This window comes from Dunckerocampus dactyliophorus, chromosome 13 (assembly GCF_027744805.1).
Source record: "Dunckerocampus dactyliophorus isolate RoL2022-P2 chromosome 13, RoL_Ddac_1.1, whole genome shotgun sequence".
Classification (NCBI taxonomy): Eukaryota; Metazoa; Chordata; class Actinopteri; order Syngnathiformes; family Syngnathidae; genus Dunckerocampus; species Dunckerocampus dactyliophorus.
In genome coordinates, this window is record NC_072831.1 from 1,677,721 (window position 1) to 1,694,154 (window position 16,434).

The 16,434-nt window shown below is 45.2% G+C and overlaps 1 protein-coding gene across 4 annotated transcripts in view; it reads left to right on the forward strand.

Annotated features, from left to right (window-relative positions):
- zfyve26 (zinc finger, FYVE domain containing 26) overlaps positions 1 to 12,505 on the forward strand; it is an 81,913-nt gene extending 69,408 nt beyond the window's left edge. For all 4 annotated transcript variants that reach the window (XM_054797503.1, XM_054797504.1, XM_054797501.1 and 1 more), the window contains 6 exons: positions 602 to 729; positions 817 to 952; positions 3,136 to 3,195; positions 3,288 to 3,470; positions 3,539 to 3,589; positions 10,333 to 12,505. In XM_054797503.1, coding sequence (XP_054653478.1) covers positions 602 to 729; positions 817 to 952; positions 3,136 to 3,195; positions 3,288 to 3,470; positions 3,539 to 3,589; positions 10,333 to 10,548 — 774 coding nt within the window. In that variant the 3' untranslated portion in view covers positions 10,549 to 12,505. The remainder of the gene's footprint in view (positions 1 to 601; positions 730 to 816; positions 953 to 3,135; positions 3,196 to 3,287; positions 3,471 to 3,538; positions 3,590 to 10,332) is intronic.
- Positions 12,506 to 16,434: the final 3,929 nt, after the last annotated feature.

The window sequence follows — 16,434 nt, forward strand, 5'->3', positions numbered from 1 at the left end:
GAAAACAAAATAAAAACATCTCATTCATCAGTAATAATTAATACACGATAATACACGTCAAATGAAAAATGGTATACATGCACCACTGTAAAAAAAAGTTAAATTAAATCAATAAAATAATTTATTATATATAATAATTATTATTATTGTTGTTGTGAGTCAATACATAATTAGATATATATTTTAAAAAACAATGAAATAACATGAAAAATACATGCTAATACAGGTAAAAATACACTCAAAAAAAGCCCGCAATTTGTACATGTATGTCTTTATGCTAAATAAAATAAAATAAAATAAAATAATTCAATAAATATATCTGCAAATGATTATTCCATATATATGTGTAATATTTTTTTAAAATTAAATAAAAACATGTCATTCGTCAGCAAATGTCACATGTTTATGTCTGATCTTCACTGATCTTGTTTTTTCGTCAAGCGACATTTTGCTTGGCGGTCCTGGCGAACCATAGTTGTGTCCGTGACACCGCCACTCCAATACGCTAATAATTGCAGCGTTGGAGGGGGGGAGCGAGCCGTGTTATGTAAAAATAAGTTTTTATGGGCGGATCATTTGTTTTTCGCGATCGCGTGTGCAGCGCTGGTTGGTTCGAGCCAAAGAGCACCTGAGGACGTACCTGCAGGAGCAGCAATGTCGAGGCGGCAGCAGGAGGAAGTCTCAAGCGGGCTCGTTCAGGAAGATGATGTCGTCAAGCGACGTTTCCAGGTACCCTCCCTCGCCGTCTTCTCCTCTACGCCTTCCGTCCTGTTTGCCGCTCTTGTTTTACCTCCCTCCTTTCGTTGTTGCCGCCAGGCACATGAACACCATCGAGCTGCAGCTGGAGGTGACCCGCTTCCTGCACCGATGTGAGACAGCGGCTTCCGCTGGATCGGGTCCCCTTCCCACCTTGTTTGGAGGGAGCCCCATGAAGGCGGAGGTGGCCTGTAAGGTGAGATGCGATGCGTACGGTGTCAGACAAAAGTGAGTCCATCCTTCACATTTCAGCACGCCTTTTGTAGTTGTCAAGCGACAATACTGTACAACCGCTGTAGAGTAGTCAGTGTGCAGCTGTGCTATCAACACAAAGCCAACACTGTCTAAATATCTGGCTACACAAGTGAGTAGCAAGATTATGTCTTGCCTACAGTTAAGCGTGGTATGGGATGCACGAGTGCTTCCGGCACTGGAGGGAGTTGCGGTAAATTTAGTGGAAACATGACTTCCAACATGTACTGTGACGTTGTGAAGCAGAAGCTGGGCTGCCTGGCAGTTATTATGACAGTATATCTTGTTAAGGGATAATACTATAGAAAGTAAAGACATACTTTAGGGTAGTCACTGTACAGTTTTTTAACCGCATCGATTTAATATCAACACACAGCCATGATTGTGTAAATAGCTGGCAACACAAGTGGGTGCAGCTCACAGTGAACATGGAAAACTGCTACACAATGTTACACTACATGTTGGTATCCATCTTTTCATGGCATTCATGAACGGCAGCTCACCCAGTTTCGGCAGCACTCGTGCAGCCCCGGACGGTGACGCTACCGCCACCAAGGGAGCAGATCTTCAGAATTTCAGCGTGCACGCTGGAAAATTATGTTTCCACTCAATGAACCGCAGCTCACCCAGTTCCGGCAGCACTCGTGCAGCCCTGGACGGTGACACTACCACCACTAAGGAAGCAGATCTTCAGAATGTCACAGTACATGTTGGAAAATAAGGTTCCCACAAATGTTCCCTCTAAGCTGCGCACGTGCGCAATGGCTCACTGATCTTGTGTTCTCAGCGCACAAGAAATCTTTGCTGCACAGCAAAATAAAATCCAACCGATGTAAATAAAATAAATATATAATTTATTCTGTCCCATTTTGCAATGCCACTCCGTGAGTGACAGGCAACAACAAGCGGTAACAACACAAAGACAAACACTGTCCAGCCAATGATGAGAGCCTGTTGGCACGTATTTACTTATTTGGCCAATCAGTTCATTAACAGCCCGTTACTTTGTACGTGCCGCTGTTTTGCAGGTTAGCGTATAGCTACTGGAGCAGGGGAGCTAAATGCTGCTTGCTAACCTCGTATAATAGCCAAACAAACGGGCAGTGCCACAGCAACGCACCATGCTGAAGTAAAAAAAAAAGAAGTCCTCTGAAGTGTACTGGCTGTCGGAGTGTGTGGGAACAAAAGAACAAGAGTTGAAAAGGGATGAGATATTTTCTTTTTCAAATGAGGGCTGCTCTCAGCCAGTTTTCCGAGTGAAAAGTGTGGACTACATCAGTGGTTTAACCGTACATGTGGTACTGGCGTGCTTTTATTTTGACGGCTGGATTTAGAAGAAGTGTTACGCCAAGTTTGCACGAATGATGCTGAAGGGACCAGAAGGTAGTTGTTTCTTTCTTTCAGAGTTTTTTTAATTATTTTCATTTTTTATTTAGACAAAAGTAAACATATACAGCAAATGTGTCATCACTTTCAAGTACATTTCCAGAATGAAAGAGTGCCAGAACAGGCTGCTGCAAAACACAGAAATAAGGCAGTAACAGTAGACATAATTAACAAAATAAATGGTAGAAAAGAAATGGAACATGAAATGACAAACTAGGTGTTTCCTGCAAGATTTAGATCATGAATTGAATGACATAGTTGTCTGAGATGGACCAATAAGAAAGCTACTTTGTGAAATATGCCGTGCTGACCTTTTGAACCCACTCATATAGAAAATACCACAGAATAGAAGTTGGACTACCTTGAGTTCTCAGGTTTTGGTCGGGTGTGACACTACAAGTGTGCACGTGTGGTGGTGCTCACAGAGATCCAAGGAATGCTCAGCTCGTTTGTTTGCATGCTCAGACACTTGAAAAATTACAGGGAAGATTGGTTCCCACTCAATGAATCGCAGCTCACCCAGCTCCGGCAGCACTCGGGCTGCCCCGGACGGTGACGCTATGGCCACCATGGGAGCACATCTTCAGAATGTCAGCGTACATGTTGGAAAATTATGTTTCCACTTAATGAACCACAGCTCCCCAGTGCCGGCAGCACTCACGCAACCACCACCAAGGGAGCATATTTTTCGAATGTCACAGTACATGATGGAAAATAATATTTTTGTTTGTGTGATTGCAGGTGATGCTCGGAGGTAAAAACATCGAGGAAGGCTTTGGCATTGCATACAGAGTCATACAGGTAAGTACAATGAAAGCACGGAGGCGTCGTATGGAGAGGTGTTTGTCAATAATCCATGTCCCCAAATGTCCATCGCCTGGTCCTCGGTGCAGGACTTCCAGCTGGAGGCCCAGGCCGTGTACGTGCGGGCCGGCCAGCGTCTCATCCGTCACAGGAAGTTTGGTGCCACGCGGCAGCTGCTCAAGTGCGTCATTGAGTCCGGCACGGCCACCAGGAACGACGGCGACGCGCTCATCCTCAGCTGCGTGGCCGTGGCGGATAAAGGAGCAGCTGACGTGAGTGACGGGGGTGATGGCGCTGCCATCTTTGCATCGTGACGGTGTTTGCTCTCTGTCTGTTTTAGGCCAAAGAGTTGGAGAGTCTCATTCTGGAAACCAAGAGCACAGAAAGCAAGGTAACGCGTTGGTCACATGACCTGGCTTCACGCTCACTGAAAAGCAGCTGGCTTGGATGGAAATTTTTTAAATGTGTTTTTTTTTGGGGGGGGGGGTTAAGCATTTGCATGTTTCATTGATGATTTGTCATATTTATATTCAAATGGCACAATCCTAACTTTATGGCTTTGCTGTAGTGTATTAGTTTGACGAGTGCTGAGTTGGTTGCATGAAGGAAACATCATGTGTTTACACTTGCAGGAAACAAGATTTATAGTTTCATGACAAAGACTTTTTAATTTGTAAACAAACCCAGCCCTTTTTATTGAATAAAAAAAGGCAAACCTTTTTTTATTTCAAATTCCATTATTTTTGTTTGCCACCTAAATTTCAGGAAACAAAATTCATAGCTTCATGAAAAAAAATGTTTGATTTGTAAACAAAACCAGCATTTCAAGTTGTTGGGGGGATAAAAATAGTTTCTGATAGTTCAGTTTAAGATGGTGCAAATATTTATTTAGCATATTTCAAATCCACTATATTTGTTTGAAAATCTATTTTTGCTTGCAAATATTTATTTTTATTTCATATATATTGTTTTTGTTTGCAATCAAAATTTCAGGACAAAAAATATAGTTTCATAATTTTTTTTCATTAGTAAACAAACCTTTGTTTTAATTTTGGAAATAATATATATATTTTTAGTTTTGCAAATTTTTCTGTCTTTTTAAATTTGTTTTTGGGTTTCCAAATAGTGTTTGTTTAAACAAAATTTCAGGAAACAAAACTGATAGTTTCCTGAAAAAAATGTTTGATTTGTAAACAAAACCAGTCCTTTAAAAAAAAAAAAAAAAAAAGATAAAAAAGAGTTTCGAGTAGCTTTCAAATATGTTTATTTTTCATTTGAAATCCATTATTTAGTTAGAAAGGATTAGCAGTCTTAGTAGGGAAGCCCAGACTTCCCGGTCCCCGACCACCTCCTCCAGCTCCACTGGGAGGACACCAAAGGCGTTCCCAAGCCAGCTGTGAGACATAATCCCTACAGCGTGTCCTAGGTCTGCCCTGGGGCCTTCTCCCGGTTGGGCCGCTTGTATCCGCAATCTCGTTCTTTCCGTCACGACCCAAAGCTCATGACCATAGGTGAGGGTGGGAACATAGATCGAACGGTAAATTGAGGGCTTTGCCTTCCGGCTCAGCTCTCTCTTCACCACGATGGTCCGGTACAGCGACTGCATTACTGCAGACGCTGCGCCGATCCACCTATCGACCTCACGCTCCAACCTTCCATCACTGGTGAACAAGACCCTTGATACTTGAACTCCTCCACCTGGGGCAGGACCTCATTCCCAACCCGGAGGGAGCAATCTACCTTTTTCCGATTGAGAACCATGGCCTCAGATTCGGAGGTGCTGAGTCTCATCCCAGAAGCTTCACACTCAGATGCAAACCGTCCTAGTAAACGCTGCAGGTCACAGCCCGATGAGGCCATCAGGACCACATCGTCTGCAAATAGCAGAGATGAGATCCTAAGGCCGCCGAACTGGACTCCCTCGACACCTTGGCTGCACCTAGAAATTCTGTCCATGAAAATTATGAACAGAATTGGTGACAAAGGGCAGCCTTGGCGGAGGCCAACGTTCACTGGAAACAGGCTTGACTTACTACTGGCAATGTGAACCAGGCTCCTGCTCTGGTTGTACAAGGACTGAATGGCACGTAGTAGCGCGCCACCAATCCCATACTCCCGGAGCACCCCCCACAGGACACTGCAAGGGACACGGTTGGATGCCTTTTCCAGGTCCACAAAGCACATGTAGACCGGTTGGGCAGACTCCCAAGTACCCTCCAGGACCCTTGCAAGGGTGTAGAGCTGGTCCAGTGTTCCGCGTCCAGGACGAAAACCACATACCTCCTGTAGCTGAGGTTCGATTAACGGTCGTATCCTTCTCTCCAGCACTCTGGAATAGACTTTCCCAGGGAGGCTGAGGAGTGTGATCCCCCTGTAGTTGGAACACACCCTCCGGTCACCCTTTTTGAAAAGGGGGACCACCACCCCAGTCTGCCAATCCAGAGGTACTGTTCCCGACTTCCACGCAATGTTGAAGAGACGTGTCAGCCAGTCCCTCAACATCCAGAGCCTTGAGGAATTCAGGGAGAAACTCGTCCACCCCCGGAGCTCTGCCACTGGGGAGCGTTTTGAGTACCCCAGATACCTCAGCCACGGTGATGGAACTGTCCGTGTTTGTGTCCTCAGCCTCTGCTTCCTCTATGGAAGGTATGTCAGTGGGATTAAGAAGGGCCTCAAAGTATTCCTTCCACTGCCCAACTATATCCTCAGTCGAGGTCAGCAGGCCCCCGTCCCCACTGTAAACAGTGTGGACCGGGCACTGCTTCCCCTTTTTGAGGCGCCGGACGGTTTGCCAGAACCTCTTCGTGGCCGACCGAAAGTCGTGTTCCATGGCCTCACCGAACTCCTCCCACATCTGAGTTTTTGCCTCGACCACCGCCGAAGCCGCATGCCGCTTGGTCTGCCGGTACCTATCAGCTGCTTCAGGAGTCCCACAAGCCATCCATGCTCGATAGGACTCCTTCTTCAGCTTGACGGCAGCCCCGACCTCTGGTGTCTACTATCGGGTTCGGGGATTGCCGCCACGACTCGCACCGACCACCTTGTGGCCGCAGTTCCGATCGGCTGCCTCAGCAATGGAGGCACGAATAGAGCCCATTCGGACTCAATATCCTCGTCCTCCCCCGGGATGCAGGCGAAGCTCTGCCGGAGGTGAGAGCTGAAGACTCGACAAACAGGAGATTCTGCCAAACGTTCCCAGTACACCCTCACTACACGTTTGGGTCTCCCGGGTCTGTCCGGCATCTTCCCCCGCCATCTAATCCAACTCATCACCAGGTGGTGATCAGTTGACAGCTCAGCCCCTCTCTGTACCCGTGTGTCCAAAACATGCGGACGCAGGTCTGATGATACGACTACAAAGTCGATCATAGGCCTGCGGCCTAGGGTGTCCTGGTGCCATGTGCACTTATAGACATCCTTATGGTCGAACATGGTGTTTGTGATGGACAAACTGTTTCGCACAGAAGTCCAACAACATCACACCGCATGGGTTCAGATCAGATGGCCGTTCCTCCCAATCACGCCCCTCGAGGTCAGACAGTCATTGCCCACATGGGAGTGGAAGTCTCCCAGCAAAACGACGGAGTCACGACGTAGACTCCAAGAGGGCTGGGTACTCTGGACTGTCGTTTGGCGTGTATGCACAAACGATAGTCAGGACCCTTTCCCCAGCCCGAAGGCGTAGGGAAATAACCCTCTCGTCAACCGGGGATGGCTCCAACACAGAGGCACTGAGCCGGGGGGCTATTAATAAGCCCACACCAGCTCGCCGCCTCTCCCCAGCAGCAACTCCAGAGTAGAACAAGGTCCAGCCCCTCTCGAGGAGTTTGGATCCAGAAATCCATTATTTTTGATTTGCAAAAGCAAAAGCAGCACTTTTTAAAATTTTGTTTACAGTAGTTTTTAATAAAATATTTGCTAACTTTTTTCAAAATTTGTTATTTTTGTTGGCAAATTTTTTTCTAATACATTATTTTTGCTTGCAAATCTTTTTTTCTCCACACGCTTGCACAGTCCAACAAAAACTCTGAAAAGGAGTAGGAAGAAGCAGATCTTATTTCATCAGACCCCTTTTCCATATCTCCTTTTGCTTCCATTTTGTTCACTTCCTGTGTGTTTATTCAACGAAAGGAAGGCGTTGAAAAAAAAAAAAGTCAATAAACAAATAGCAGTTGAAAAAAGAATGACTCGATATGGTGCTCGTGCAATTTTATTGAAAAGAAAATAGAAAAAGAATGGTCAAAACAAGTATTAAAATGAATGTAAAAATGTGAATAGGAATAAATAGTTTTAAATGGATGATATAATGGGGCCCGGCCGGGCACAGCCCGAAGAGACGACATGGGTCCCCCCTCCAATGAGCTCACCACTCGTGGGAGGGGCCAAAGGGGTCGGGTGCAGAGTGAGCTGGGTGACAGCTGAAGGCGGGGACCTTGGCGGTCCAATCCTCAGCTGCAGAAACTAGTTCTAGGGACATGGAATGTCACCTCTCTGGTAGGGAAAGAGCCTGAGCTGGTGCATGAGTTTGAGAAGTTCCGGCTAGATATAGTTGGACTCACCTCAACGCACAGCAAGGGCTCTGGAACCAGTCCTCTTGAGAGGGGTTGGACCTTGTTCCACTCTGGCGTTGCCAGCAGTGAGAGGTGACGGGCAGGGGTGGACATTCTTGTTGTGCCCCGGCTTGTGGCCGGCATGTTGGAGTTTAACCCGGTGAACGAGAGGGTAGTTTCCCTCCGCATTCGAGTGGGGGGACGGGTCCTGACTGTTGTTTGTGCTTATGCGCCTAACAGCAGTTCGGAATACCCACCTTTTTTGGAGTTTCTAGGGGAAGTACTGGAGAGTGCTCCCTCAGGCGATTCCCTTGTTCTGCTGGGGGACTTCAATGCTCACGTTGGCAGCGACAGTGAGACCTGGAGAGGCGTGATTGGGAGGAACGGCCCCCCTGATCTGAACCCGAGCGGTGCTTTGTTATTGGACTTCTGTGCTAGTCACAGATTGTCGATAACAAACACAATGTTCAAGCATAAGGGTGTCCACATGTGCACTTGGCACCAGGACACCCTAGGCCGCACTTCCATGATTGACTTTGTGGTCGTATCATCGGACTTGCGGCCATTAGTTTTGGACACTCGGGTTAAGAGAGGGGTTGAGCTGTCAACTGATCACCACCTGGTGGTAAGTTGGCTCCGATGGTGGGGGAGGATGCCGTTCAGACATGGCAGGCCCAAACGTATTGTGAGGGTCTGCTGGGAACGACTGGCAGAGTCCCCTGTCAGAAGGAGTTTCAACTCCCACCTCCGGGAGAGCTTCGACCATGTTCCAAGGGAGGTGGCGTACATTGAGTCTGAATGGGCCATGTTCCGTGCCTCTATTGTCGAGGCAGCTGATCGGAGCTGTGGCCGTAAGGTGGTTGGTGCCTGTCGTGGCGATAATCCCAGAACCCGTTGGTGGACACCAGTGGCAGGGATGCCGTCAAGATGAAGAAGGAGTCCTATCGGGCCTTTTTGGCTCATGGGACTCCATGAGCCAAAAAGGCCAGCAGATGAGCCAGCAGATGAGATCCGCCCGGAATTCCTTAAGGCCATGGATGCTGTAGGCATGTCTAGGTTGACACAACTCTGCAGCATCGCGTGGACATCGGGGGCAGTACCTCTGGATTGGCAGACCGGGGTGGTGGTTCCCCTTTTTAAGAAGGGGAACCGGAGGGTGTGTTCCAACTATCGTGGAATCACACTCCTCAGCCTCCCTGGTAAGGTCTATTCAGGGGTTCTGCAGAGGAGGATCCGCCGGATAGTTGAATCTCGGATTCAGGAGGAGCAGTGTGGTTTTCGTCCTGGTCGTGGAACTGTGGACCAGCTCTACACTTTCAGCAGGGTCCTTGAGGGTGCATGGGAGTTTGCCCAACCAGTCTACATGTGTTTTGTGGACTTCGACCGTGTTCCTCGAGGAATTTTGTGGGGAGTACTCCGGGAGTATGGGGTTCGCATTGCCGGCAGTAAGTCGGACCCGTTTCCAGTGAGGGTTGGACTCCGCTAGGGCTGCCCTTTGTCACCAATTCTGTTCATTATTTTTATGGACAGAATTTCTAGGTGCAGCCAGGGCGTTGAGGGGTTCCGGTTTGGTGGCTGCAGGATTGAGTCTCTGCTTTTTGCAGATGATGTGGTCCTGCTGGCTGCATCAAGCCGTGAACTTCACCTTTCACTGGATCGGTTCGCAGCCGAGTGCGAAGCGGCCGGGATGAGAATCAGCACCTCCAAGTCCAAGTCCATGGTTCTCGCCCGGAAAAGGGTGGAATGCCATCTCCAGGTCGTGGATGAGATCCTGCCCCAAGTGGAGGAGTTTACTGTAGGTACGTTGGGGTCTTATTCACGAGTGAGGGAAGGATGGAACGCGAGATCGATAAGCGAATTGGTGCGGCGTCTGCAGTAATGCAGACTCTACATCGGTCTGTTGTGGTGAAGAGAGAGCTAAGCCAAAAGGTAAAGCTCTCAATTTACTGGTCGATCTACCTTCCTACCCTCACCTATGGTCATGAGCTTTGGGTAATGACCGAAAGGACAAGATCGCGGGTACAAGCGGCCGAAATGAGGTTTCTCCGTAGGGTGGCTGGGCTCTCCCTTAGAGATAGGGTGAGAAGCACTGTCATCCGGGAGAGACTCTGAGTAGAACCGCTGCTCCTCCGCATTGAGAGGAGCCAGATGAGGTGGCTTGGGCATCTGGACAGGATACCTCCCGGACGCCTCCCGAGGGAGGTGTTCAGGATAAGTCCGACCGGTAGAAGGCCTCGGGGAAGACCCAGGACACGTTGGAGAGACTGTTTCCCAACTGGCCTGGGAACGCCTCGGGATCCGCCGGGAGGAGCTGGACGAAGTGGCCGGGGAGAGGAAAATCTGGGCTTCCCTGCTTAGGCTGTTGCCCCCGCGACCCGATCTCGGATAAGCGGTAGAAGATGGATGGATGGATGGATGGATGGATGATATAAACCTTACATACAGTAAAAGCTCAGTACCCTACCTGTCATTCCTGTGTTGTTTTTGTGACTCTCTTCCAGCTTCTCTATATGTAAAATATCAAATCTGCAAACGGTTGCTTTGCGGATTTGTAACATTTCCTCCTCCTGCGCCTGTGCCCCAGATCAAAGCCTACCTGCTGTGCAACAAGCTGCGGCCCGCTTACCTGCTGGCGGTCAAGCTGGAGGCCGGCCGGGCCGGTCCGTTGGTGCAGGACGTCCTGCGGGCGGCCGAGGGAGCGCAGGACTCGGTGATGCAGAACATCTGTCGCCAGTGGCTCCTGGAGCACCACAGCAAGACCGGCCAGCAGCGACCGGGACGAGCCAGCAACGGCAGGTAACCGTGTCGTCCGCTCACCTGGGCCAATTCCTGGACCTGGAACGTGTGCCCATCCACACATCCATCCATCCATTCTTACGCTGACTGAAGGAAATCACAACCAATCTCTACCTCGCCTTAAAAGGAGCTCCCTGTCATGGACATGTGGCATTTGGTTTTTGTGCTTCTTCCACACCATACTCATCCAAGCGTGCCTTTGTGGAGCTGCCTTTGTGCGCTGAGAACACAAAAGGGCCTTTCCTTGCCCAAAATCTCTCGCTAAGATGACACATGCAGGGGTGTCATATACAGTAGGTGAAAAAAACTCTTTGCTTCCCCCCCCAAATATTTAAACTTACTTCTGAAATCATCTTTGTAAATGTTCTTCTTGTAATATTATGACTTTATTCCCACAATATTTGGACTTTATTCCAACAGTAATATAACTATTTCCCTAATGTACTTTTCCAAAACTTAGTTTGTCATCATAGTACGATTTTGTTTTTGTTTTTTTTTACTTTTTGGCCGTTGTTTTTTTTGTTGTTTTGTTTTTTTTACTTTTCTGCTGTTGTTTTTTTTTTTTAAATGTTCCAAATATCTCCACTTTCTCCTTAGATAAATAAATAAATAAATACACATTTGGACTTTATGCCAACAATAATTTAGCTTTTTCCACAACAACTTATATTTTGTTGTTTGTTTCTCATAGTTGGCGTCATTAATATTTCAACTCTATTTCAGCTTTATTCTTAGAAAATTACACCTGTTTTGTCTTTTTTTTTTAGTTTTTGCTTTTTTTTAGTTTTCCAAATATTTCTTCTTCAATAATCTTGGGAATTTTTTTTCTGGTCATATGACTTTTCTCCCAACCTAATTTTTCTCATAATATTACAACTTAAAAAATAAATATTAAAATAAATATATATTATATAAAGAGTTTATTCTTGTAAAATTGTGACCTTTTTTTTTTTCTTGGTAAATTGCAATTTGTTTCTAATATTTTTACTTTATTCTTGTAAAATTACGGCTGTTTTTTTTTCCATTTCTGTTGTCCCTCCCCCACCCCGCTAGTCCCACTTTTTTCTTGTAAATTTTCTCCTCATAATGATGACTTTATTGCCATCATATTTTAACTTCATTCTCTTCGTATTATACATTTTTCCGCAACCTGACTGTCCGAATGTGACAACTTTATGTTCTTTTTGTCTTTCATCATATTACAAATTTAATAAAATAACATCTTTGAGTATTTAAACTTTTTGCTACTAAAATGATGTTATTTGTCATAAGATTACAATTTTTCTTGTTTTTTGTCCCCCAAATATTTCAATTTTCTTCGTAATTCACCTTTGTAATTTTTCGTCCTGTATGACTTTATTCCCATAATATTTGGAGTTTCTGCCAACGATAATCTAACTTTTTCCTCAACATCTTATATTTTCTTTTTTCTAATTCTGACTTTCAATTATGACTTAAAAAAACCTATAATATTTCTTTAATATTTCAACCCTGTGCTACTAAAATGACATTATTTTTTTCCTCGTAATATTTCAGCTTTATTTTAATTTCTACAGGAATTTTTTCCCCAAATATTTCAACTTTCTTCTTAAACAATCTTTGGAATTTTTTTCTCGTCATATTATGACTTATGACTAACTTTTTTCCCAACCTAATTTTCCTCATGATATTACAACTTAAAAAATAATATTTCAACTTGATGCTACTGAAATGACTTACTGATAATTATTCCTCATATTATGAGTTTATTCTTGTAAAATGGCGATTTTTTTTTCTCGCTAGATTCCGACTTTTCTCTTAATATTCTGACTTTATTCTTGTAAAATTACAACTGTTTTTTTTTCCATTTCTGTTGGCTTTCCCCCCCAGCTATTTCCATGTTCTTGTAAATTTTCTCCTCATAATGATGACTTTTATTCCCATCATATTTTAACTTTATTCTCTTCATATTATAAGTTTTTCCACAACCTGACTGTCCAAACGTGACAACTTTATATTCTTTCTTTGTCTTTCATCATATCACAACTTTAATAAAAATAACATCTTTCTTGAGTATTTCAACGTCTTGCTACTAAAATGTTATTGTTTGTCATATTACCACATTATTTTTGTTGAGTTTTTCTCGCTTGAATACAACTTTTTTCCTCTCAATATTTTCACTTTATTCTTGTAAAATTACAGCTATTTTTTTTTTCATTTCTGATGGGTTTTTTTGGGGGGGGCGGGGGAGTCCAAATATTCTTATTCTTTTTTTTTTTTGTCTTTCATAATATTACAACTTAAATAAAAATAACATCTTTCTTGAATATATCAACTTCTTGCTACCACAATGATAATATTTTTTGTCATAATGTTAACACATTATTTTTTTCATGATAGTTTTCTCGTTAGATTGCAGCTTTTTTCCTCCTAATATTTTGGCTTTATTGCCCAATTGCTGTTTAGCTGTTTGTTTTTTGTCTGTTAAATGATACTTTTGGAAGGGCTGCAGTTTGGACACCCCTGGGTTAAAGGCTACACAAGCGAACTTGCGATCGAGTCATTCACTGATGAAGAGGCGTGTCCCGATACTGTTGTCGGTGTGGCATGCATGGGTACACGTGCGGCGGGGAGGGATGACAAAGATGAAGCACACATAAAGGGACTCGCTGGGTTGCTCCGATCAGGTTTTTACGCTGCTGATGCCGATCATCCATGAGTGAAATCGGCCGATACTGCTACCGATCACACAGATTAAGTGTGAATATGTTTGTTTTGACAGAAAGGAACCATCACATTGACATTTTCAAAATCACTGTTGGAACGTTGCGGATCAGGCGCCTTTTTTAAGGAGGCTTTGGATGCGAGAGCAGCCTGATGGCGCTCCTGCAGGACCCCGCAGGTGGTCGCCAAACCAGGTTTCCTGAATGAATCGTTGGATTCATCCTGCGTTTTGGCTAATTAGCCGCCACCCGAGCCACGATCACGTCGCGAGCCGCAAAAACTCACTGCACCCTGCCAAGTGCCCACCCCACAAATGCCGCACCCAACTAAAGAATTTGTCTCACTCTCACACCGACAGGAAGTCCCACATGGCAGCCATGCTTGTTTTGGCTCTGTGAAGGGAAAGTGGGCGGGAGACGGCTGCTGCAATGGGGGCGGAGCTGATCAGCGTTTAAAAGCAAGTATCAGGATGTGCCGACACCGTGCTTTTTCACGGAAATCGGCCGATAGTGATCGGTGGCCGATCGATCGGAGCACAGCTAATTTTTATTGATTTTTTTTTAAATATTGAAAAATCACAATTTGTAATCGTGTGTGATTGCCTCTGCCGTGGCTTTTTACCTCTCATATTTGGATCGTGTTTCAGGATTTCCGGACTATTACTTTTATTATTATTATTAACTTTGAAAATCCTCACTTGCTGATGCTGCCTTTTCATGGAGGCTCGCCCGAGAGCGATCGTATGACACAAAAAAGACACTTTTTGTGTGCGTGTGTGTACAGTGGCGCAAAAAAGTATTTCGTCAGCCACCAATTGCGCACGTCCATGCATCCATTTTCTACACCGCTTCTCCTCATTAGGGTCGTGGGGATATGCTGGAGCCTATCCCAGCTGACTTCGGGTGAGAGGCGGGGTACACCCTGGACTGGTGGCCAGCCAATCGCCGCAATTGCGTTCTCCCACTTAAAAGATGAGAGAGGTCTCCAATTTTCATCATAGGTGTACCTCAACTATGAGAGACAAAATGAGGAAAAAAATCCAGTCTGATGGAGGTGATGATGATTTTTAAAGAATTTATTTGCAAATGATGGTGGAAAATAAGTATTTGGTCAATAAGAAAAGTTCATGTCAATACTTTGTTGTCTTCCCTTTGTTGGCAATGACGGAGGACAAACGTTTTCAGCAAGTTTCCACACACTGTTGCTGGTGTTTTGGCCCATTCCTCCATGCAGAGCTCCTCTAGAGCAGTGATGCTTTGGGGCTGTCGCTGGGCAACATGGCCTTTCAACTCCCTCCAAAGACTTTCTATACGGTTGAGCTCTGGAGACTGGCTAGTCCACTCCAGGACCTTGAAATGCTTCTTGGGAAGCCGCTCCTTGGTTGCCCGGGCGGTGTGTTTGGGATCATGATCATGCTGAAAGACCAGCCACGTTTCATCTTCAATGCCCTTGCTGATGGAATGACGGTTTCACTCAAAATCACACGATGCATGGCCCCATTCATCCTTTCCTTCACACGGATCATCCGTCCTGGTCCCTCTGCAGAACAACAGCCCCAAAGCATGATGTTTCCACCCCCATGCTTCACAGTAGGTATGGTGTTCTTTGGATTCAACTCACCATTCTTTCTCCTCCCAACACAAGTTGAGTTTCTACCAAAAAGTTCTATTTTGGTTTCATCTGACCGTATCAAGTTCTCCAAATCCTCTTGTGGATCATCCAAGTGCTCTCTAGCAAACTTCAGACGAGCCTGGACGTGTCCTGGCTTCAGCAGGGGGACACGTCTGCACTGCAGGGTTTCAGTCCCTGGCAGCGTAGTGTCTTACTGATGGGGGCCTTTTTACTTTGGTCATTCACTAGGTCCCCCCAGCTGGTTCTGGGATTCTTGCTCTCCGTTCTCGTGATCGTTTTGACCCCACGGGGTGAGATCTCGCGTGGAGCCCCAGATGGAGGGAGATGATCTGTGGTCTTGTATGTCCTCTACTTTCTAATCATTGCTCCCAAAGTTGATCTCTTCACAGCAAGCTGCTTACCTCTTGCAGGTTCAGTCTTCCCAGCCTGGTGCAGGTCTACACTTCTGTTTCTGGTGTCCTTTGACAGCTCTTTGGTCTTGGCCATAGTGGAGTTTGGAGTCTGACTGTTTGAAGTTGTGGACAGGTGTCTTTTATACTGAAAACGAGTTCAAAAAAGGACCATTAGTACAGGTAACAAATGGAGGACAGGTAACAGGTAACAAGAGGAGCCTCTTCAAGAAGAAGTTACAGGTCTGTGAGAGCCAGAAATCGTGCTTGTTTGTAGGTGACCAAATACTTATTTTCCACCATCATTTGCAAATAAATTCTTTAAAAATCAGATTTTCTGGATTTTTTTTTCTCATTTTGTCTCTCATAGCTGAGGTAACCGAAGAGAGGTATAGAATTGACTTTGTGTCATAAAAGTTTATGATATGGCAATAAAACAATAAAAGTTTATGATATGGCAATAAAGCAATAAAACAATAAAATAATAAAACATCAAAGCATCAGGAAGCGGACATGCGGAAGTCATAAACGGACATCTGGAAGCCATAAACCATGAAAGAAGTTTCACACCTATGTGTCAGGGGTCAAAGCATCAGCAAGCGGACATGCGGAAGTCATAAAACAAACAAACAATCATAAAATCATTCCCACGTGACTGTGTTTTCTTCCGGCTGCGTGTGGGGGAAGCCCCCATTCCCATACCCCTCCTTTCCTAACGACCCCCCCTACACCCCCACCACCCCCAAGACATCCTCCGGCCTTATCTGGGTGTGTTTCAGCATGTGTGACTGGGGCCCCCAATACCGCCCCCTCCGGCCTGTCTGTGTGTCTCAAACATGGAGTTTTCCCATTGAAACAATACAAGTAATACTGCTAAAACAGTCAACACATTGCATCCTTAGCTCACACGTCCCCATTCAAACCATTTAAATCAGCCAATTGCAAAGACAGTCAAAACACTGCAAACACTTTTTTACCATAGTCCCATTGAAACAATACAAATAATACAACTAAAACAGTCAAAACATTACAACCTTAGATACCAGTCTTTCTAATACAGCTATTTTGTTAAAAATGATATTTTCTTAAAAAATATCATGATTACCTGTCAGCGTCCATCCACCAGCCTTGTTTCTTCAATAGCAAAATAGAAATGACCCATCTAG